Raw genomic sequence first — 25,349 nt, 5'->3', positions numbered from 1 at the left:
GACAGACCCTGGGTTCTTACCAAAGGTAGCATCTAGTTTCCATAGGTCCCAAGATATTGTCCTCCCTTCATTTTGTCAAAATGCAGCAAATGAGAAAGAGGAACGTTTTCATTTATTGGATGTGAGGAGGTGTATTCTAGAATATCTTAAAATAACAAATCCATTCAGAATCTCAGACTCCCTTTTTGTCCTTTTTTCCGGACAGCGTAGGGGACAGAAAGCTTCAAAAGTAACCATAGCTAGATGGATTAGGCTAGCTATAGCAGAGGGGTATAAGGCCTTGAATAGAGATCCTCCTGAGGGTGTTAAAGCTCACTCAACAAGAGCGTTGTCTGCATCCTGGGCAGAAAGAGCTGGTGCCACCCCGGAGCAGGTATGTAAAGCAGCCACATGGTCAAGCTTTTCCACCTTTACAAGGCATTACCGACTGGACTTAATGTCTAGTCAGGATCAGGCCTTTGGGAGGAAAGTCCTCCAGGCCGTGGTCCCCCCCTAATCTGGTAAGTACTTGGGGATCCTCTCAAGGGCTGTCCTGGAAGAACACTTGGGAAAACTGGAGTTAGTACTTACCGGTAACTCCTTTTCCGGTGGTCTTCCAGGACAGCACGATCCCACCCTTTATTTGATTGCAGTGATGTACTAATGTTATTACCTGTTATGGTTTATATGTTTTTCAGTTCCATCCTTCGGTTCTTGGTGAATGACTGACCAGGGACCTGAGGGACCGCCTTTTGAACTGTGGCAATGTGTTTCCTGTGTCGATGGGAGGAGCTCCATCTCTCAAGGGCTGTCCTGGAAGACCACCGGAAAAGGAGTTACCGGTAAGTACTAACTCCAGTTTTAACTTGTAAACAACATATCTAAAAAAAGAGGCTCAGTCCATAAATGGTTAAGGAAGTGTATAAATAAATAATAAAAAAAAAAAGTTCAACCACTTAAGGACCAAGCCTCTTTCTGAGATTTGTTGTTTACCAGTTAAAAACTGTTTTTGTTACTAGAAAATTACATAAAAACCCCAAACATTATACATTTTTTTTTTCTAACAACCTAGAGAATAAAATGGCAGTCGTTGCAATTCTTTGTCACACCGTATTTGCGCGGCGGTCTTACAAGAGCACTTTTTTGTGGAAAAATACACTTGTCTTATTTTATTAATTAAAAAAAAACCAGTAAAGTTAGCCCAATATTTTTTATTTTTTTTATATTGTAAAAGATAATGTTACGTCGAGTAAATTGATACCCAACATGTCACGCTTCAAAATTGCGCCCTCTCGTGGAATGGCAACAAACTTTTACCCTTAAAAACCTCCATAGATGACATTTAAAAAAAAAAATTCTACAGGTTGCATGTTTTGAGTTACAGAGGAGGTCTAGGGCTAAAATTATTGCTCTCGCTCTTCCGATCATGGCGATGCCTAACGTGTGTGATTTGAACACCGTTTTCATATGCGGCGCTACTCACACATATGCGTTCGCTTCTGCATGCGAGCTTGATGTATGTATTTTTACCTTTTTAATTTTTACACTGTTCTTTTAAAAAAAAAAAAGTGTCACTTTTATTCCTATTACAAAGAATGTAAGCATCCCTTGTAATAGAAAAAAAGCATGACAGAAACTCTTAAATATGAGATCTGGGGTCAAAAAGACCTCAGATCTCATATTTACACTAAAATGCAATGCAAAAATAAAATTTACAAAAATGTGGTGATTTGAAAAAAAAAAAAAATGGCCCTTTAAGAGCTATGGGCAGAAGTGACGTTTTTGACGTTGCTTCCACCCTGCAATGGTATGGAGATGCACTCACTAACCAAAGAAAACACATAAGTAAGTTGCGCCTGCAAATGTAAAGTGTTCAAATCACATGTGAGGTATCGCCGCAATCCTTATGCCTTGTACACTTGGTCGGAAATTCCGACTGAAAAGGTCTGATCGGATTATATTGTCTGAAAATCCGATCGTGTGGGCTCTATCAGACTTTTTCTGTTGGAAATTCAGACGGAAAAAATTTGAGAGCAGGATCTCAAATTTTCCGACTTTTTACGATCGTTTGTAGAGAATTCCGATCACACATGCTCAGATCAAATTATGAGACCGCAGCTATTGGCTAATAGCCTCAACATAGTCCCGTCATAACGAAAGTCATCACGTTCCGAACGATTAGATTTTCCGACAACTGTATGCAACACCAGTTTAGGACAAATCCGCTGGAAAAAAATCTGACGGATTTTGTTGTCGGAATATCCGACCGTGTGTACAAAGCATTAGAGCGGGAGCAATAATTCTAGCAAAAGACCTCCTCTAACAATTTTTAACAGTTGCCAGTTTAAAATGACAAATATTGCCTATGGAGTTTTAGGTACCGTAGTTTGTCGACACTCTACAAATGCTTGCAGTTTGAAAGAATAACATGTTGGGAATCTATGTACTCGGCGTAACATCATCTTTCACAATATGCAAAAAAAAAAATGGGGCTAACTTTACTGTTTTTCTTATTTTTTTTTTTATTTAAAAAGTGCATTTCTTTTTCCAAACAAATTGCATTTGAAAGACTGCTGCGCAAATACAGCGTGACATAAAATATTGCACACTTGCCATGTTATTTTCTAGAGTCTTTGCTAAAAAATTGTATATAATGTTTGGGGTTTCCAAGCAATTTCCTAGCAAAAAATACTGTTTTTAACTTGTAAACAACAAGTGTCAGAAATAGGCTTTGTCTTAAAGTGGTGTTGCCACCAAAAAATAATAAAGTGCTTAAAATTCTTATAAAAAAATAAATAAATTGTAAAAAAACATTTTATTTTTTTTACTCTCCTCTAAATACCTGTTGGGGGGGTCCCTCGTAGTCTGCCTTCTTCCTTGCCTGTCACGTGTCCCAGATGACTGTGCAGCGTATCATGGCGCCGCCCGCTCGCGCAGTGGGTGCCCGGCTGTGAAGCCACAGCCGGGTGCCCACAGTACGAATGATGGCCCCGCGAGCGGAGCGGGGAATGGGGGGGGGGGGGCTTCGTTCCCCCGCATTGCTGGACCCTGGGACAGGTAAGTGTCCGATTATTAAAAGTCAGCAGCTGCAGTATTTGTAGCTGCTGACTTTTTTTTTTTAGGGGCACCCCACTTTAATGAGCATTATCAGCAGACTCTACCACAATAGTTGCAGAGCTGCCTAAAAATGTTTTAAAAGCTATATTCAACAGCTGGAAGTGTCGCAATTATTTCAATGGGGTTGCGACACTGCAGTCAATTAGAGTGACATCTAGTGGATAAAAATCATACAATGCCAAATGAGTTCTACTAAGATCATTATCCCAACTAAAAATGGAAAGAAAAAAATACAATGAAAAATATAAACCAAAAAACCTAAATGTATATATTGTTCACTGCTAGTTGGTAAACAAAGAGATGCATAGTTATGAGGCCTCATTCCATGTCATTTAATATCTGTGTTCCAACCAACCTAAGATGGTGCCAGCGATGCCAAATAAACTGGTGGCCAGCTTCAGAAAATATATAAATCAAAATAAAAATGACAAAAAAGGAATTTTAGATTAGAAATGAGCAAATAAGGAATTCAAAAATTGGATTATAGGTTATCCTCAAAAAGTTCCCCCCTGCCCCTAAATGAGCTGACTAAGACTTATATCAGTGGTTACACTCTCTAAAACATAATACATCACATCAGTGGGTTCTAAGATTACGAATTTTCTATGAATGCATTCACATTAACATCTACATTCAAGCCATAGGGTATACATGATTTCACCTTATGTATCCATTGCATTTCAAGTTTAGAAATCTCCCTAACTAGAGAGCTCCCTCTCCAGTGGGGACTATACCTGTCAATGCCTAGAAAAATTGTATTTGAAGGGTCCCTATTGTGTACCACTGTGTAATGTTTGGACACAGAATGTTTCTTAAAACCCTTCCTTATATTGTTAATATATTCATTTAGTCTAACTTGCAGGGCTCGCTTGGTCCTACCCACATATTGGAGCCCACAAGGACATTGTAACTGGTACACCACCCCAGTGGTAGAAGATGTAATGAATGGCTCTATTCTTAAAGCATGAGAAGTGCTTGTAGAAGTTTCTCTCCTATTCTTACAACAATTGATGGTAAACTTGACATTTTCTGCAATGGTAGTATCCCATAGGATTATGAAATACAGATTTTTTTTTTTGAGATGGTCGATTTATAGACATTTGAAGCAATTCTATTCCTTAGGGAGGGAGCTTCCCCTAATGACTACTTGAGGTTTGTTGGGCAATATAGTGCTCAACACTCTATCATTGCCCAATATATGCCAGTGCTTCTGAATCAAGTGTTTTATATTCTGGTGCTGAGTAGAGAACCTTGTAATAAATGGGGAGGTATATTTGTATCATTACCATTAGTTCTTGGCCTTTCTCTCAGCAGAATAACCCTATCCATCGCTTGAACCTGGCCCATAATGGCATTAAGAGACTCAAGCTTGTATCCCTTTTTGTACAAATCTATTGGTTAGAACAACCACTTGTGTCTTATACTTGTCCACCTCAGTAGAGTTACGCCTTAAATGCATATATTGGCTATTGGGTACTAATCTGAGCCAGGACTCACCATGGCAGATGTCCAAGGAAATGTAGGAATTTCTGTCCGTAGGTTTGAAGAAAGTAGATTTAATTAATCTATCCTCTTTCAGGGAAATCCTCCAATCTATTAAACAGATCTCTCCTGAAGTTGCTTCATAGTTCAAACGATTTCCATTGTCATTATTCAGAAATCTCATGAATTCTTGTAACTCAGGACCACTCCCATCCCATAGGAGGAGGATGTCATCTATGTACCTAGCCCATTTGACCACATAGATGACATCCTCCTCCCATTTTGCCATAAACAGATTAGCCAAACTGGGGGAATATTTATCCCCCATGGCTACTCCAATGTCCTTGCGATAAAACGGTTTCTTGAACCAAAAGTAGGTATGCATTGCTGCAAACTGTAAACGTTCCATAATATCGACTGCTTCTTGAAAAGACCCAAATCCCAATCTAAATAATATTTGCCAGGTGAGACCAACAAACCATACCCTAATAGTCGGGGACATCAAGGTTGAGGTTTTCCCAGACTCAGTCAGGGTATAAAGAGACCAGTAGAACAAAGAGAGGAGCTAGAGAGGGGAGGCGGATACAATCAAAAAAGAGTGTAAATGGAGTTGGAATCTATAATTGAAGTCATAAAATTTTGTCTAAAATCTTTTTTGCTGAATTTGTCAAGGGCTAGAAATATGCTCCACCTAGTAGGCTGAATAAATTCCAGACCTATATGTGGACATGCATAAGTATATACATAAACGTAACATTAACCACTTCCCGACCAGCGCACGACGATGTACGTCGACAGAATGGCACAGGCAGGCATATTGGCGTACATGTACGTCCAATATTCGTTGCCGCCGTGCCGGCGGCGCGCTCCCGCGCTGGTCGGGACCCCCGTGAGTCCGGTCGCGGGAACCGCCGACTCGATCGCCGCGGGCATCCCCGCGATCGTCTCACGGAGCGGCCGAATGGAGGAAATGCTGTATAAACAACATTTTTCCATTCTGCCTAGCAACTAGTGACGCTGATCTCTGCTCCATGTGATTGGAGCAGAGATCAGTGTACACTAAATGAAAGCCCAACCCCCCCACAGTTAGTAACACACCCCTAGGAACACTTAACCCCTACACTGCCACCCACTGGTTAACCCTTTCACTGCCAGTGTCATTTACACAGGAATCACTGCATTTATATAGCAGTGATTACTGTATAAATGACAATGGTCCCAAAAATGTGTCAAAAATCTCCGATGGGTCCCCCACAATGTCGCAGTCACAATAAAAATCGCAGATCGCCGCCATTACTAGTCAAAAAAAAAATAATAAAAAATTATTAATAAAAATGCTATAAAACTATCCCTATTTTGTAAACGCTATAACTTTTGCGCAAACCAATCAATAATCGCTTATTGCAATTTTTTTTACCAAAAATATGTAGAAGAATACGTATCGGCCTAAACTGAGGGAAAAAAATGTTTTTTATATATTTTTGGGGGATATTTATTATTTCAAAAAGTAAAAAATAATGCGTTTTTTTCAAAATTATCGCTCTATTTTTGTTTATAGCGCAAAAAATAAAAACCGCAGGGGTGATCAAATACCACCAAAAGAAAGCTCTATTTGTGGGAAAAAAAGGACGTTAATTTTGTTTGGGAGCCACGTCGCACGACCGCGCAATTGTCAGTTAAAGCGACGCAGTGCCGAATCGCAAAAAGTGGTCTGGTCTTTGACCAGCAAATTGGTCCGGTCTGAAAGTGGTTAAACGGTACTTGCTAACGAATCCTATTAACCACTTGCCGACCGCCACACGCCGATGTAGTCCTTACTTTGGGGACGGATATCGTTGTTATGGCAGCAACTAGCTGGCATCATCCCAGTATTTCTGTGTTCAGCTGGCGGTCGGCTACAAGATAAGTGGTCTCTGCGGCGGATTCGCCGCATGATCACTTTTATCGAGGGGGCCCCTCCCACCACGATCCGGTGCCCTCCGCCACTTACCGGAGTTGTCGGCAGAGGCGATCGCGTGTGTCTCCTTGCTAGCTAGGGAGACGAGTGAGGGGAAGATGATTCCTCACCCGTCTGCATACCATAGCTGGGCGGAAGCGAAGTCAAAACGTCACTTTTTTTTTTTTTTTGCATTTAAGTCCAAATATGAGATCTGAAGACTTTTTTTTTTACCTTTAGATCTCATATTTAAGAGGACCTGTCATGGTTTTTTTCTATTAAAAGGGATGTTTAAATTTTTTTTAACTCGCCCCCGTCTCGCCGAGCTCGCGGGCAGAAGCGAACGCATACGTGATTAGCACTCGCATATGAAAACGGTGTTCAAAAACACACGTGAGGTATTGCCGCGATCAGTAGAGCGAGAGCAATAATTCTAGCCATAGACCTCCTCTATATGTCGACTATGGAGATTTTTAAGGTATAAAAGTTTGTCGTCATTCCACGAGCGGGTGTAATTTTGAAGCGTGACATGTTGGTTAGCAATTTACTCGGCGTAACATTATCTTTCACAATATAAAAAAAAAAATGGGCTAACTTTACTGTTGTCTTATTTTTTTTTTTTATTCGAAAAAGTGTATTTTTTTGTACGCCTATAATATAATATACTATCTACCCAAGATCCCCCCCCCCCAAAAAAAAAATTTGAGTCCCCCCCCGAGCCAGCTCATTGATTATGTCACATCCCGGGGGGGCAAGTATATTGACTATTACCTTCAACCTCTCGTACAGAAAATGCCCTCTTAAATAAATGAAAATTTGGGGAAAAATATTTTTTCTACTTTTTGTTATAAAAATAGCCAATAAACTCAGTTTTTGTAATTTTTGGGCCAAAATGTATTCAGCTACATGTCTTTGGTAAGATTTTTTTTTTCAATAAGCGTATATAGGTTTGCGCAAAAGTAATAGCGTCTACAAACTATGGTATATTTACTGTAATTTACGCAGCTTTTACTTAATGACAGGGCAGTACAAACCCCCTCTCCCCCAAATTACCCCTTCTTGGAAAGTAGACACCCCAAGGAATTTGCTGAGAGGCATGTTGAGCCCATTGAATATTTTTTCTTTTTTTTGTCAAGTAATTTTTTGTCAAGTAATTGAAATATTAAAAAAAAAAAAAAAAAAAAAGTTTTACACAAAGTTGTCCTCAAATTATATATTGCTCACACATGCCATGGGTATATGTGGCATTATACCCCAAAATACATTCTGCTGTTTCTCCTGGGGGATGCCATATGTTGGGGATGTCATATGTGAGACTTTTTGGCAGTCTAGCTGCATACAGGACCCCGAAAACCAATCACCGCCTTCATGCTTTCTAAGGGCATAAATTGCTCATTTCACTTCCTCACTACCTATCACAGTTTCAGAGGCCATAAAATGCCAAGATAGCACAGAACCCCCCCGCCAAATTACCCTTTTTCGGAAAGTAGACTCCCCAAGCTATTTGCTGAGAGCCATATTGAGTATTTTGCAAATCCTTGCTTTTTGTCACAGTTTTGAAAATGAAAAAATACCTTTCCTTTTTTTTTTTTTTTTTTTTTTGCCAAAATATTGTAGCAACAAATAAGATCTGCAAAATACTCACCATGCCTCTTAGCAAATACCTTGGGATGTCTTCTTTTGAAAAAGGGGTCATGGGGGGGGGGGGGGGGGGTTGTGCTATCTTGACATTTCAGGGCCAAATATATTTTGGCATGCAATTCCACATATACCCATGGCATGTGTGAGCAATATATCATTTAAGTGCCAACTTTGTGTAAAAAAAAATTGTCTTTTTTTTTTTTTCAGAAACTTGTGGCAAAACATAAACAATTCCATGGACTCAACATGCCTCTCAGCAAATGGCTTGGGGTGTCTACTTTCCAAAAAGGGGTAATTTGCGGGGTGTTTTAGAAGCTTATGCCACACATCACTCACTTTTTGAAATTGTTGGCACCCCAGAATTTTTTTCCAGAAAATCAAGTATTTCTCACAGAAAAGTATTGCAGTAACACATTTTGCTATAAACATGTTTATTCCCTTTGTGTGTATTGAAAAAAAACAAAAAAGGTGGGAAAAAAAAAGAAGCAAACTGGACATAATGTCGCAAAAATTTCCAAAAATGGGCTGGTCAAAATTCTTGGCACCCTTTCAAAATTGTGGATAAATAAAATTGTTCCAAGCATGTGATGCTCCTTTAAACTCACCTGGGACAAGTAGCAGATGTGGGCAATATAAAAATCACACCTGAAAGCACATAAAAAAGGAGAGAGGTTCACTTAGTCTTTTTGCATTGTGTGTCTGTGTATGCCACACTAAGCATGGACAACAGAAAAAGGAGAAGAGAACTGTCTGTTGCTATTTTTCCACAATTTTGGTTCTCAAGTCCCCAATCTCAAGGTTACAAGCCCATCTCCAGAGATCTAGATTTGCCTTTGTCCACAGTGCGCAACTTATCAAGAAGTTTGCAACCCATGGCACTGTAGCTAATCTCTCTGGGCGTCGTCAGAAGAGGAAAAATTGATGAAAGGTTGCAACACAGGATAGTCCGGATGGCGGATAAGCAGCCCCAAACAAGTTGCAAAGAAATTCAAGCTGTCCTGCAGGCTTAGGGAGCATCAGTGTCAGCGCAAATTATCTGTCGACATTTAAATGAAATGAAACGCTATGGTAGGAGACACAGGAGGACCCCACTGCTGACAGACATAAAAAAGCAAGACTACAGTTTGCCAAAATGTACTTGAGTAAGCAAAAATCCTTCTGGGAAAACGTCTTGTGGACAGATGAGACCAAGATAGAACTTTTTGATAAAGCACATCATTCTACTGTTTACCGAAAACAGAATAAGGCCTACAAAGAAAACGCAGTACCTACAGTGAAATATGGTGGAGGTTCAATGATGTTTTGGGGTTGATTTGCTGCCTCTGGCACTGGGTGCCTTGAATGTGTGCAAGGCATTATGACATCTGAGGATTACCAAAGGATTTTGGGTCGCACTGTAGAGCAAAAAGAAAGCTCTATTTGTTGGAAAAAAAATTACGTCAATTTTGTTTGGGTACAGCGTCGCACGACCGCGCAATTGTCAGTTAAAAGGATGCAGTGCTGAATCGCAAAAAGTGCTCTGGTCAGGAAGGGGGTAAAATCTTCTCCATGACAGCATACCGCTTTTTTCCCTGTCTCCTCCTTACCTGTATAGTTGTCTATATTATACCCTGTCGATCAAAAGGAAAAGTCAAAATGTGTAATTTGTCTGTTCCTGTCCCCTTCTGTGTCGTGATGTTTTGGAATGATGTTACTGGTAAGTGTAATTTGTGTTTTTTCATCTCTAGTCAAATTTTGTATGGTTGATAATCTACATCCGTAAAGAGTACAGTATGAAATCTGTTTAACTGTAACTTTCTTAAGAGAAATATGATTGCTGCTATTGTTTGTCTACTTCTGACAATGTTGATTGTCTAACTTCATTCGGCAAAGCATCTGTATGAAACCCAAGGAAGTAGCATTTTGCAAAAGAGAGTTGAGCATTACCCATCTTTTATATTTATTTTATGAACAAGTTTATTTTACAGTCTGCTCAGCCTGATTAGTGACCTTATCTTCCAGGTGGTGGCATTCGTGAATTTCCAGTTTTAGGAGAACTGGATGGTATTTTCATGGTCGGAGTAATTGATGAATTGGGTTACTCCTCCATTGGTGAGCTTGAACTGCGGGAACTGAAAACACGAGCAACCCCAACCTTGCCTCGACTGGCACAGAGGAGAACTCACGAGCTCCAGGTGGGTTCATGTATATGTTGTGTATTTAATCTATTTATACAATATTGGAAAGAAATTTCGTACTTTCACTCACCTAAATTTGATTGTAACATGGTCAATTCCAAAACTAAAGTCTGTTTCACCTAGAAAGATAATCTCTCTGTCAGAGCTGCATTCATTAGCTTCCCCTGTTAAGCTGACTTGGTATAAACAAACTGGCAAGCCCTTATGTGCATGACAGTCCACCCCAAAGAGCACACTCTAACTCTAGTTTATTCACAACTATTGATTGCAGGACTTGCTGAGGTAGCCTAACTTGATGATGTCAATGTTATTGGTTTATTTTTTTTAATAAAGTTTTTTATGTTTCAAAGATACAAGAACAAAAACCAGTCAAATTAATATCAGGTAAATACAAGTTTCGGTTAATAGGTATATTACAGTACATATGTATTTATAAGGTTAAAGTATACATTTTATACAAGGAAATATGAGGGTATTTGGAGCAGAATCACTATTTCGGAAATGGTAGGCAAACGTTGAGTAATGCTGGCCATACACTATACGTAAAATCGACCAAAACCATTTTTGAAAAACGAACATTCGATCGTGAGCGGAAATGATAGTACCATCATGTAATGACCGATAAATCGTTCAGTGGACATAAATGCATGCATTTTTTGTTCCTTTTTTTTTTTTTTACATATACCTAGTGCAGACAGTACGGATGGGAAACACATTAACCTTTCAATTTATCGTTTGTTTCCAAACTTGTCCATTGTTTTTTCTGCTCAAAAATGTCCCAATGATTTTGTGCCCATTAGGTGGCTGAAAAATGAATGGATTGTTTTTGTTTTTTTTGTTTTTTTTTAATTAATTTATTTTTTGTTTAGCATATGGCCAGCATAAGTTGAAAATAAAATGGTTCAATAAGTTTGCAGATCTGTATTTTAGGCTAGTCCTGCATAATTAGCAGTAACTAGGAGTAGGACATGAAAAGGAATGAGGAAAAAAGGAGAAATGCAAAACAAAAAAGGGAAAAAAAGGAGGGGAAACCCCCCCCTTCTTTTATACAGACCTATTTTTCTGCATACGTGTATCATAGTACAGCTGGTCCCTACATGAATAATGAAGTAGAACCTGGGAAGTAAAATAACTTATTTTGATTTTTTTTTTTTTTCAGCAAGAGAATAGATTTGTTCCGACCACAGTGAACTGCCCAGCTAGAAACCTCTGATATAGAAGTCTGAAGTGCTCCATTTATCCAATATAAAGTAACTCAGACTTGTTTGTATTTGAGAAGTTATGGCTTTAAATGCAAATCAACTCAAAAAAAACTTTTCTACATTTTAAAGAGAACAGTGAAGGCCTAGAAGCTTTCTATGGTTGTTTATTGCTCTATACTAGCCTGCTGAGGAGGGCTTTTCACTCTTCGGTTTCTATCGATGGTTATCACCTAGACTGGAAATAAGTTTCAATATCTCTATTGAGGGCACAAACCGCAACACAAGCAATTTTAGTATTAGGAAAGGGTTAGAGCTTCTGTTAAGTTTCTATTGGCTTAGTGTTATCAGAGAACACTATCCCCCTGTTCTGTCCCAAGGAGAGAAAAGAAAAGGAGGGGGACGGTTCCTCAGTTGGGTATCTTTTTAACATCAATAAAAACTTTAGAGAGTAGGGTAACTCCATGATTTGTTCTTGTGGACCACAAGTTGCCTGCTCCTATCCTTTTCTACCAGCCCAATCTGTACACTTCAACCCATTGAAACACTTAACAAGACCACTACCAGGCTTGGCCTGCGGGCAGATGAGCTGCTTTAACCCAATGCAGATTTTGACTTGCACACTTTGTACAGGACCTTTTGGACATCTGAAGTTAGGAAAACCTACCTACTATGCTAATTTGTGGCATTTTTTTTTCTCTTTGTTTTTTGTAGAATTCCTTTAGATCCTATTAGACTTAATTGTATGTTTTTCAGGTTTGTGTATACAAACTGCTTTTTGATGGCATGGTGAGTGGCGTTCTACAATCAGAATCTTTAATCCAGAGCTTGAACCTGAGGCCAGAACAAGAACTGGGACCTCAAGTAAAGGAACACGCAGTTCAGTGTGGGCTGACTGTGTCTACACTGAAAGATATCATAGAGCTGACCTGCCTGAACCTGATTTTCTCAGAATTGCCCAGGATTGACCGCTTAAAGCTGGAGTATTGCTATCAGGGGGATGGAACCTTATTAGGATGTGACGTGGTGAACTTTAAAGAGGAGAGTGTTATGGAACAAGTGACATTTTATTTATCCTTCTGGAAAGGGCAGAGAGAGATCCAGGGAGTTGATATAGAAGATGCCTGGAAGTGCAGAATGTGTGACTATTCTAATATATGTAAATGGAGAAATCAACACAGGACTCCAACAAAGCGATTTAAATGAAGACTGGCACATTCAACTATGATGTCATGACCTATAGAAATACACTATATTGTCAAAAGTATTGGGACTTTGCAAACATGAACTTTAATGGAATCCCAGTCTTAGTCCGTAGGATTCAATATTGAGTTGGCCCATCCTTTACCGTTATAACAGCGTCTGCTGTTCTGAGAAGGCTGCCTACAAGGTTTGAGTATGCAGCTATGGGAATGTTTGACCGTTCTACCAAAAGTGCATTTGTGAAGTCAGGCACTGATGTTGGATGAGAAGGCCTGGCTTGCAGTCTCTGCTCTAAATCATCCCAAAGGTGTTCTATCAAACTGAGGTCAGGACTCTGCAGGCCAGTCGAGTTCCTCAACCTCAAAATCGTTCATCTGTGTTTTTATGGACTTTGTGCACAAAGAGTTGAAGCTGTTATTGCTGCAAAGGGTGGGCCAACTCAATATACAACCCTACGGACAAAGACTGGGATGCCATTAAAGTTCATGGGCGTGTAAAGGCAGGCGTCCCAACACTTTTGACAATATAGTGTATTTCCTCTTCACTGCAATTCCAGTTTTGTCTTATTGTTTACACTGACACGCTTCCTCTCTTAATTTTATCATTCTCTTAATTTCAACAAGCAATTTTTATGTTTTTTGTTTTTTGTATGTACTTTCTTAATAATTCTTTTTAAATATTTTTATAAATGCTATAGTAATCATTCATTTGTTTTGATTTTGTATTTAATATTGCTGTATTTTTAGCCTTTTATATTGCTATATCATGAAATAATAAATGTTTTTACTTATATTGTGTGCATGTATAGTATAATATATACTTTGTGCAATATCAGAACTGATGCTGGCACTAATCCCAGGTTTCCCTCTCCCATACACCCTTTCATTTAGTTAGCATTGCAAGAACTAGTATTCTGCCTGAGACCAAAGCAGGTCTATCAGAGGTGAAACTCGTCACTGAATGTCGCTGATCCCTTCACAGCACCTGGGAATAAATTCCTCTTATGGTGAAATGCCCCCTAAAACTACCTTTTTTATTTTTGTTCAGAGTGGGAAATGGTTAGAACCTCTGTCAGATTTTACTGTTCTGTATGTCCACAGTTAGACGGTTTCCTCGCACTTTCTGTTTTGAGTTCAACTTCAAAGAATGAAACAGGATTTGTTTAATGGAAAAGCACTGTGTTAGGGTACTTTTCTGAATGCACAATGGTCAACTTTCATAGTTATGTAGTCTTCATTTCTTCTAAATGTTGTCACTAAAAGCCATATAAATGGTACGCCCTTCAATGTCTACATCTATCACATTGCTGATAAACCGTAAACATTTGTGCTTCCTACAAACAGCCAATGCTTTCAAACTGTACTTCTGGCAGCTTACAGTAGATGAAACGCATTCATGGAAGCTGTTATACTTGCCGAAGCAGATTTCTTTCCATCCAGTCCTAAGATTTGCTCAACACAGCCTTGTCAGGCAGGGGAGGGGACCTTGTTTTTCTTTTCTGTAGTTAAAGGATAAGCTCCTATTTTGTAACATGTTACATCCGTATTTAGGCTGGTAAGTGTCCTCGTAGCTAAAGCGGAGCTCCACCCAAAAAGAAAAAAATCTCCACTTTAGGACACCAACTTCCTCCTCTGCCTAACATGGCATGTCATTTTGGAGGGGGGAGCGTATAGCTGTGTTTGACTTTCTCCTCCCCACAGTCCTCTGGGACATGTCACAGGTCAAAGAGATAAAAGGAAAAAAAGAGTGCACCAGCCTTGCACATTATCCTTTGGATATGTACTTATTAAAAACCTAAAAAGAAAGCTACTCACAAACAATTGTATAATATCTTGCAATAAGAGTAGTCATCAGATAGCAGCATCTAGTAACAGAGGTCACGGAGAAGCTCACGGAACTCACTACCACTGATGCGTTTCAAAGGGACCATCCCTTCTTCCTCACAGCTCAGCAGTGGGCACTCCCTCAGCAGTCCCTGCATTACTCTGCTGAGGGAGTGCCCACTGCTGAGCTCTGAGGAAGAAGGGATGGTCCTTTAGAAACGCGTCAGCTGGTAGCTAGTTCCGTGAGCTTCTCCGTGACCTCTGGAAGAGTTCTGTTTGTTACTAGATGCTGCTATCTGATGACTACTCTTATTGCAAGATATTATACAATTGTTTGTGAGTAGCTTTCTTTTTATGTTTTTAATAAATACATATCCAAAGGATAATGGGCAAGGCCCATGAGGCCCTTGAGGGCAGCAAGGCCAGCGTGTGTTTTTATAGCCGGTCTGGTGGTCCGCTTATGCACTGTGTGAGTGTTTTTTGTTTTGGTAATGTACATGTCACAGGTCCCAGAAGACTGTGGGACCATTCACAAAATAGAGCACAGCTTGTGCATGGGCAGTAGGTAGCTGGCTGTGAAGTCAAAATCCACACTGCTGCCCACAGTTAGGACTAGACAGCACTGGATCCTTGGATAGTTAAAGTGGTGTTGCGCACACACACACAAAAAAAAACAAAAAAAAAAAACACTTGGAATTTTTTTTCAACTTGCCTCTAAATGCCTGTTGCTAGGGGGCCCCTCGTAGTCTGCCTCCTTCAGTGCCTGGGCTGATGACATCACTTCCCCTGGGAGCAGGAAGGGCTCAGCTCTGCCCCCCCCAACGCAAATTGCAGTAAAATCGCGTGAGCAAAAATCAAAACGCACAGCAAAAAGCACTGCATCTTTGTACATTTGCTGAATGAAAGAATTTTGTTTGAAATTTTCACTTCATTTCTGAACAAAAACCACATACATTACCGTATATACTCGAGTATAGGCCGACCCGAGTATAAGCCGAGGCCCCCAATTTACCCCCAAAAAACTGGGAAACCTATTGACTCGTGTATAAGCCGAGGGTGAGATATGCCTGTCCATCCCTGTGTGTGTGTCCATCCATCCATCCATCCCTGTGTGTGTGTGTGTCCATCCATCCCTGTGTGTGTGTGTGTCCATCCATCCATCCATCCCTGTGTGTGTGTCCATCCATCCATCCATCCCTGTGTGTCCATCCATCCATCCATCCCTGTGTGTGTGTCCATCCATCCATCCATCCCTGTGTGTGTGTGTGTGTCCATCCGTGTGTGTGTGTGTGTGTGTGGCCTTGTGTGTCCAGCCTACCTGTGTCCCGAGCCTCCGTCCGGTCCCGAGCCTCCGTCCGGTCCCGTCCCGTCCCGAGACTCCGTCCGGTCCCGTCCCGTCCCGAGACTCCGTCCGGTCCCGTCCCGTCCCGAGACTCCGTCCGGTCCCGTCCCGTCCCGAGCCGAGCCTCCGTCCGGTCCCGTCCCGTCCCGAGCCGAGCCTCCGTCCGGTCCCGTCCCAGGATCACCGCTCTTCGTCGGCGCCCATTCCCCTGTTCAAATGCCGCGCCTCCCTGTCTGTGATAGGCGGAACACAATTTCCCAGCAGCCTGTGTTCCGCCTATCACGGACATCGTCTCATCCTCGTCCGTAGTATGAGGATGAGACGATGTCCGTGATAGGCGGAACACAGGCTGCTGGGAAATTCAGTGTTCCGCCTATCACAGGCGAAGGCGGAGCCGGAGGCGCGGCTTTTGAATTATAGAATGGCCGCTGTCTGTCTGCTCGACACGCTGATCGAGCAGGCAGACAGCGATGACTCGAGTATAAGCCGAGGGGGGCACTTTCAGCCTCAAAAAAGAGGCTGAAAATCTCGGCTTATACTCGAGTATATACGGTATCTGAAAATTCCTTTTGACCAAGAAGTTTTCTATTCTTTCCAAATTTTTCCATCACTGTGGTGGAAAATGAACGGCAATTTGATCCACTTTTTTTTTTTTTTTTTTTTAAGGTTATTAAAAGATTAATCGAAACAATCGGTCAACTAATCGATTAGGAAAATAATCGTTAGTTGCAGCCCTACACGGCACGCAGCGCCGCTCGCGCATGCACAGTGGCTGCCCAGCTGTGAAGCCACAGCCGGGTGCCCACAGTTGCAATACTGGCGCCTCCGAGTGGAGGGGGGGGACGAGCGGGGCTTCGTTTTTTTATTTTATTTATTTATTTATTTTTTCCCCCCGCATCGCTGGACCCTGGAACAGGTAAGTGTCCAATTATTAAAAGTCAGCAGCTGCAGTATTTGTAGCTGCTGACTTTTTTATTTTTTACACACTGAACCTCCTCTTTGATTCTTCCTGCAGTTCAGTAACTGTCTGCCTGTATGGGGGATCCTGGCGTTGCACCTGCAATCCACTGGTTGCAGGTGCAATGCTTTGTAGGTCTTGCCCCTCTCCCCAGCCTGTGACTGGACCATGAAAGGAAAAATAACAGACTAATGAGCTCATCTCTTTTCACCCTTCTTTCTCCTTCTGTCTTTGCTTTGTTTACATGAGCAGCAAGTAATTGGCTTGTGCTGTATTTCCCTCTCCAGTTTGAGCTCTGCTGTTTAGCCGATTGCAAGAGGCTGATACCAGGTCAAACGCACATGTGTACATTTCTTACATTTAAAAAAAAAAAACACAGTTCATGATGTATTAACCACTTTCGGACCGCCGCATGCCAATATACGTCCTAACTTTGAAGAGGAATATTGTTGTTATGGCAGCAGCTAGCTGCCATAACCCCGGTATCCTCTTCTTTGGCCAGCGGTCCGGTTTCCGATAATAGTAGTCTCTGTGGCAGATTCACCGCAAGATCACTTTTATTGGCGGCAGGAGAGGGCCCTCCGCCACTTCCCGGAGCCGTCGGCAGAGGTCATCTGATTCTTCTGCTGGCTGGGTATGGAGACGAGTGAGGGGAAGATGGCCACCACCCGTCTCCATACCATTGCAGGGTGGAAGCGATGTAAAAACTTCACTTCCACCCATAGCTCTTAAAGGGCCATTTTTTTTTATTTATTTTTTTTCAAATGGGAACTTTTTTTTATTTTATTGCATTTTTGTGTAAATATTAGATCTGAGGCCTTTTTGACCCCAGATCTCATATTTAAGAGGTCCTGTCATGCTTTTTTTTTTTTTTTTTTTTTAAAGAACACTGTGAAAATAAAAGGTAAAATAAATAAAATAATTTTTAAATGCAGCCCGTCCCGCCTAGCTCGTGTGCAGAAGCAAACGCATACATGAGTAGCGCCCGCATATGAAAACGGTGTTCAAACACATGCAAAGTATTTCTGCGATCAGTAGAGCAAGAGCAATAATTCTAGCACTAGACCTCCTCTGTAAAGCAAAACATGCAACCTGTAGATTTTTTGTAATCATCACCAATGGAGATTTTTAAGGGTAAAGGTTTGTCGCCATTCCACGAATGGGCGCAATTTTGAAGTGTGACATGTTGGGTATCAATTTACTCGATGTAACATTATCTTGCACAATATAAAAAAAAAATTGGGCTAACTTTACTGTTGTCTTAATTTTTTTTAATTCAAAAATGTGTGTTTTTTCAAAAAAAAGTGTGCTTGTAAGACCACTGCGCAAATACGGTGTGACAAAGTATTGCAATGCCATTTTATCCTCTAGGGTGATATGTTTGGGGGTTCTAAGTAAAAAAATGTTTTTAACTTGTAAACAACAAATCTCAGAAAGAGGCTCGGTCCTTAAGTGGTTAATATAGAACTACATTAATTTGTGTCTTTTATATTTGCCTGGAGTTCTGCTTTAATTGTCCTTATGGGACAAGGAGTGCAAATCAAATTTTCAGGTATGTGATGATTGAGAAGGTTGTGTGGGAGCTAGTGGCTTTTTATTGCAGAGTGAGACATGTCATGTCTCTTCTGCAAAAAACAAACAACCTTACCTGCCTGTTCGATCTTCAATTTAAATGTACACTGACATGTGCATGTTCAAGTCGGCATTCGTTCTTGGCACGTGTTCCAGGAGAAATGTCTCCTGGGCACTTATGCAGGAGTCACATCATTGCCACTTGCTAATCAATGGGCTGAAAACTCTATACCCCGACAAAGCCTTGGGAGAAGACGTCAATGGGCTCCAATGGTCACACCGCTGTAATAGAGGTGAGGACTTTGCAAACTGTAGTTCTACTTTAAAATCCTGGAATGGCAAAGTCGTCAAGACGAATGGATGGGACGAATCTCCGAACGGTGATACAGACAGCAATAAAAACCTAATAGGTGTTCTAATCCATGTCCACTCTGTACAAAACTGAAATGTCTTGCCTTTAGTTGTGCTTTTAGGAGTCTATTTCTATCAATCAGCATGAAAAAAGACAATGTATGTTAAAACACACATTAGTGAATTGGGCCTAAAATGTATGTCCAAGGGCCCATTCATACCTGTTCACTTTAAAGCATGTTATCACATGAGCGCAGATTGTCCAGTGTATTAAATAGTGCTATTTCACATCTGTCTGGCATGTTGACATGTGTTGGCCAAGAAGATCACGTTTTTTTTTTTTTTTGTTTTTTTTTTCAATGCAGGAAAAAGCAGATGCAAAGAAGCCAACCTAAGTTAATGCTTCTCTTGTAAATTCTTGCGAGTGCCTTCAGTCTAATAATAATTTTATATTGTTTTAAATATAATTCTTTTTTCTTGCATGTAATAATTATTGCAGCAGAAGATAATCTTGTCATTTCCTGAGAAAACAATCTTAAAGTGGTGCAATGTTCAAACCATAAAAATTGGTCAATGACAAGGTTGTAATTTGAGGGGTTAGTTTGTAGTGACCTTAGCACTGTTTTTTTTTTTTATGAACATACAGTACTTTGACAGTATGTTTTGGAATTAAACTTCCTATGGCGGCTACATGCCCCTCCTTGCGGCTTTCTCAGCGAAGAAACAAAAGCAAAAGTGACCTGGTAAGTGAAGGACTGAGGCAGCATTTTAAGGCACTGTAATGGAGAGCAAGCTAACTCTAACTATTTTTCTTTGTGTGCTTCTAACATCAGGTAAGTAGCTGTGTCACAATAGGTGGCTATATAGAGGACTGACATGTGCAATGATAACAGCTGGCCAGACTGAAGTTCCTGCAGAAATACAGTGCCTTGAAAAAGTATTTATACCCCTTGAAATTTTCCACATTTGTTTTCATGTTGCAACGAAAAACGCAAAAGTATTTTTATTGGGATTTTATGCGATAGATCAACACAAAGTGACAGGAAGGAAAAATTATAAATGGTTTTCATTTGTATTCAGCCAATACTTTGCAGGGCCACCTTTCGCTGCAATTACAGCTGCAGGTCTTTTTGGATGTCTCCTCCAGCTTCTTGCATGTAGAGAGTGACATTGTTGCCCATTCTTCTTTGCAAAATAGCTCAAGCTCTGTCAGTTTGGATGGCGAGCATCTGTGAACAGCAATTTTCAAGTCTTGCCACAGATTCTCAATTGGATTTAGTCCTGGAATTTGGGCCATTCTAACCCATGAATATGCTTTGATCTAAACCATTCCATTGTAGCTCTGTCTGTATGTGTAAGGTTGTCGTGCTGAAACGTGAACCTCCGCCTCGAAATCTTTTGCAGACTATAACAGTTTTTTTTCTAAGATTGCCCTGTATTTGGCTCCATCCATCTTCCCCCTCAACCCTGTCCCTGCTGAAGAAAAGCATCCCCACCACATGATGCTGCCACCACCATGTTTCACTGTGGGGATGGTGTGTTCAGGGTGATGTGCAGTGTTATTTTTCCACTACAAATAGCGTTTTACCTTTAGGCCAAAATTCAATTTTGGTCTCATCTGACCAGAGCACCTTCTTCCACGTGTTTGCTGTGTCCCCCACATGGCTTTCTGCTTGCCACTCTTCCATAAAGGCCAGATTTGTGGAGTGCACGGCGAATAGTTGTGCTGTGGACAGATTCTCCCCCCTGAGCTGCGGATATTTGCAGCTCCTCCAGAGTTACCATGGGCCTCTTGGTTGCTTCTCTGGTTAATGCTCACTTTGCTTGGCTTGTCAGTTTAGGTGGCCATGTCTTGGTTGTGCCATACTCTTTCCATTTTCAGATGATGGATTGAACAGTGCTCTGTGAGATGTTCAAAGCTTGGGATCTTTTTTATAACCTAATCCTGCTTTAAACTTCTCCACAACTTTATCCCTGTCCTGTCTGGTGTGTTGTACTGAGATTAAATTACACACAGGTGGACTATATTTATTAATTGGGTGACTTCTGAGGGCAATTGGTTCCACTAGATTTTAGTTAGGATCAGAGTAAAGGAGGCTGAATACAAATGCATGCCACGCTATTCAGATATTTATTTGTAAAACAATTTGAAAACCATTTAGCATTTTCATTCCACTTCATAATATTGTACCACTTTGTGTTAGTTTATCACATAAAATCCCAATAAAATACATTACTAAAGACAGACTTTTTGCCTTTCAAGGGATTTTTCCCCAGAGCTTAGTGAATGAGTTGACACGCTGCTGACTTACATCATCCAATCGTGTGCAAGCAAAAATGCTGTTTTTATTTTCCTTACAAGTGATTGCAAAGCACACCCAATGTGAAATTTCACTGCATTCACTAAGTTCTGGGACAAATTCCAATGCAAAGTGCAATTGCCCTTGCACAGTGGACAGCTTGTTTGCCTTTAGTAAATCCATGTCCTTTATAAACTGAACTAGTGCTGCTGTATTGACCCCTAGTGAGCAGAAGAAGAAGCTTAAAACCGAAGTTCATCTTTCTGACCATGTTACACATATATATATATATATATATATATATATATATATATATATATATATATATATAACCCCCCCCCCCCCCCCATACACTTGCTGAATGCAGGGGTGGTTCTCCCTGTCAATTCTTATACATTTTTGGCCATGCGCAACTTTTCCAGTAAAGCCGCCTCATTTATTCACAGAGATCTGGGAATTTCCACAGTAGAAAATACCCATAAAACACAGTCACTTCCAGTGCTAATAGGTTTTCCAAAGTGAGGAGTAACAGATGTCAGATAAAATGGTGGTGTGAACGGTATATATGGTATCCCAGAAATAGGTGGATGCTGCCTTCCTCGGATGGGGTAATCCGAAAGGAGCTGCAAGAAAAATGGACCTGGAAGACGTGTACACCTAGTGCATTACCAAAGATAAAAAAAATTCTGTAAAAAAAAAAAGTGGATCCTCACAAAATGCCTAGCTTTGAGGAAGGGGGTGTGCCCCCGAAATGCGTTAGCTGTACCCTGTGTTCTGTGCATGTCCATGCATTGTGTTTATGGCCTTTTGTCAGTTGCATTTTGTGTGTACCCAATTTTATACAAAAAGTTCTTATAAAATTATTTCTGGTAATGCACTGTGTGCATGCCTTCCATTTCTGTTTTTCTTGTAGAAATACCCCTAGTTCTCAGTAGAGCTCAAGTGCAGTGATGATAGCACCGTAAAGCCTTGTACACACAATGAGAATATTGGACGAATGATTGTCTGTTTTTTTTATTTTTTTGCATGCTAGACTCATATCATAGTTACATAGTAGGTGAGGTTGAAAAAAGACAAAATCCATCAAGTCCAACCTATGTGTGTGATTATAGTTTTTTGAAACTATCGATGCTCCCTACTGAGACCACCGTCTGTGGAAGGGAATTCCACATCGTTGCCGCTTTTACAGTATAAAACCCTCTACATAGTTTAAGGTTAAACCTCTTTTCTTCAAATTTTAATGAGTGGCCACGCATCTTGTTACACTCCCTTCCGCAAATTTTTTTATCCCTATTGTGGGGGTCACCAGTACAGTATTTGTAAATTGAAATCATATCCCCTATCAAGCATCTCTTCTCCAGAGAAAATAAGTTCAGTGCTCGCAACTTTTCCTCATAACTAATATCCCCCAGTCCCTTTTTTTTTTTTTAGCTCTGTTGCCCTTCTTTGTACTCAATACATTTCCAGTACATCCTTTCTGAAGACTGGTGCCCAGAACTGGACAGCATACTTTGGGTGTGGCCGGACCAGAGTCTTGTAGAGTGGGAGAATTATCGTTTTATCTCCTGGGAGTTAATCCTCTTTTTAATGCATGCCAATATTCTGTTTGCTTTGTTAGCAGCAGCTTGGCATTGCATGCCATTGCTGAGCCTATCATCTACTAGGACCCCCAGGTCCTTTTCCTTCCTAGATTCGCCCAGAGGTTCTTCCTTCCCCCCCCCCAGTGTATAGATTGCATTCATATTTTTGCCACCCAAATGCATTATTATGCATTTTTCTACATTAAACCTCATTTGCCATGTAGTTGACCACCCCATTAATTTGTTAAGATCTTTTTTTGCAAGGTTTGCCTATACTGTGGAGAAGTTACTGCCCTGTTTAGCAAAAATTAGGAGGTTACAAAAATCCTTGTATGACAGAATACAACTTCGAAAGTGATATAAATATATTCTTTACTTTCCAATCATGCGTGGTCTTGGCCATCCGATTTATTTTTTTGGATGAATACTGTGCTGTTTAAATGAAAACCGCTTGTCCAGGTATTGTACTAGAAAAATTATTGTGTTTGTCCCTTTTGGATAATATCGTATGAAGGGCTCTAGAAAGCTGTGCACCAATGATCAGATTATCAGACAAACACTCTGAAAGCTGTATTTTCCGTACTTTTTTTGATTGTGTATACTAGGCTTTAGTCTGCAGGTGCCAGGGCTTTACACCCACCCAAAAATTATTACATTATTTTAGTGTAATAGTGCCAGGGTATTTTGGTGGAATAAGAAAAATGCACACTCTTGTTTCTTAGCCTTTACAGGTACAACTAATATACACATGTGGTATCTACACAAATGTCAGGAGTTGGAGAATTTATTTTGGGCTTTTTGTTGGCGGTGAGTCATAGTAATGGCAAGGCATCCACAGTGGGCAAAATAATTGTTTAATCCCCTGCAGATTTTGTAATTTTGCCCACTCACAAAAAATGAAGGGTCTATGATTGTTATCATAGGTGTATTTTATTTGATTGAGACAGAATATCAACCAAAAATCCAGAAACCGCATATGATTCAAGTTAGAAATTGAGTTGCAGTTCAGTGAATAAAATAAGTATTTGATCCCCCGAGCAAAACATGACCTGGTACTTGGTGGAGAAACCCTTGTTGGCAAGCACGAAGGAAAGACGTTGCTTCTAGTTGGTTACCTGGTTTGCACACCTCTCAGGAGGGATTTTGCTCCACCCTCCTTTACAAATCTTCTCTAAATACTGCGATGCTGGTGCCCCCCCCCCCCTTATATGGTTCAATATTTTAATTGAAAGTATTAAATATAAAAATAAAAAAAACACATAAACAGTATTAGTTACATGCTTTAACCACTTGCTTACTGGGCACTTAAACACCATTCTGCCCAGACCAATTTTCAGCTTTCGGTGCTCTCACACTTTGAATGACAATTACTCAGTCATGCAACACTGAACCCAAATGAATTTTGTGTCCTTTTTCTCCCACAAATAGAGCTTTCTTTTGGTGGTATTTGATCACCTCTGGGGTTTTTATTTTTTGCGCTATAAATGAAAAAAGACCGAAAATTTTGAAAAAAAACGCATATTTCTTTGTTTCTGTGACAGAATTATGCAAATTATTAATTTTTCTTCATAAATTTTGGCCACAATTTATACTGATACATATCTTTGGTAAAAATAACCCAAATTAGTGGATATTATTTGGTCTTTGTGAAAGTTAGAGAGTCTACAAGGTGTGGTGCGAATCGCACAAAATTGATCACATCTGATGTACTGGTGGACTATCTCGCTTCTTGTGACCCGAACAAGTCAGGGAAGTATAAATACCCCCCAAATGACCCCTTTTTGGAAAGTAGACATTCCAAGGTATTTAGTAAGAGGCATAGTGAGCTTTTTGATGTTGTCATTTTTTTCCCACAATTCTTTGCAAAATTAAGATTTTTCATTTTTTTTTTCTCCACAAAATTGTCATTGTAATAGGTTATTTCTCTCACGTGGCATGTGTATACCACAAATGACACCCCCCAAAAAATTCTGCTACTCCTCCTGAGTATTACAATACCACATGTGTGTGACTTTTTCACAGCCTGGCCACATAGAGAGGCCCAACATGCAGGTAGCGCCATCATGTGTTCTAGGAACATAAATTACACATCTAACTTGTTGACTATTTATTACACTTTTGAAGCACCAGGACAATGACACGTGACACTGATGACAGATGGCACTAATACGTGGCAATGATGACAGGTGGCACTGATGACAGATGGCACTAATATGTGGCACTGATGACAGATGGCACTAATATGTGGCACTGATGACACGTGGCACTTATACGTGGCACTGATGACACGTGGCACTTATACATGGCACTGAAGACACGTGGCACTAATACGTGGCACTGATGACAGATGGCACTAATACGTGGCACTAATACGTGCCACCGATGACAGATGCCACTAATACATGGCACCGATGACGCGTGACACTGATGACAGATGGAACTGATAAGTGGCATTGATGACACGTGACACTGACAACAGATGGCACGTGACACTGATGACAAATGGCACTGATACGTGGCACTGATGACAGATGGCACTATGTGGCACTGATGACACATGGCACTGACGACAGGTGGCACTGGGGGCAGGTGGCACTGGGGGCAGGTGGCACTGGGGGCAGGTAGCACTGGGGTGGATGGCACTGGGGGCAGGTAGCACTGGGGTGGATGGCACTGGGGGCAGGTAGCA

At 40.6% G+C, this 25,349-nt stretch overlaps 1 protein-coding gene and 1 long non-coding RNA gene across 2 annotated transcripts in view; one reads left to right on the top strand and one right to left on the bottom strand.

The window, feature by feature from the left end:
* The window catches only part of EXO5 (exonuclease 5), a 43,330-nt gene extending 29,806 nt beyond the window's left edge, over positions 1 to 13,524 (top strand). The window contains exons 5-6 of the mRNA XM_077480487.1: positions 10,157 to 10,329; positions 12,288 to 13,524. Coding sequence (XP_077336613.1) covers positions 10,157 to 10,329; positions 12,288 to 12,737 — 623 coding nt within the window. The 3' untranslated portion in view covers positions 12,738 to 13,524. The remainder of the gene's footprint in view (positions 1 to 10,156; positions 10,330 to 12,287) is intronic.
* The window catches only part of LOC143982082 (uncharacterized), a 195,413-nt gene extending 179,701 nt beyond the window's left edge, over positions 1 to 15,712 (bottom strand). Inside the window, exon 1 of the long non-coding RNA XR_013274404.1 lies at positions 15,516 to 15,712. This is a non-coding gene — a long non-coding RNA (uncharacterized LOC143982082). The remainder of the gene's footprint in view (positions 1 to 15,515) is intronic.
* Positions 15,713 to 25,349: the final 9,637 nt, after the last annotated feature.

Source organism: Lithobates pipiens, unplaced genomic scaffold, assembly GCF_037356315.1.
Source record: "Lithobates pipiens isolate NorthernLeopardFrog02 unplaced genomic scaffold, aLitPip1_a1.2 Scaffold_16, whole genome shotgun sequence".
Lineage (NCBI taxonomy): Eukaryota > Metazoa > Chordata > Amphibia > Anura > Ranidae > Lithobates > Lithobates pipiens.
Note: the sequence above shows the minus strand (reverse complement) of the source record. Positions and strands in the feature narration are given on the sequence as shown.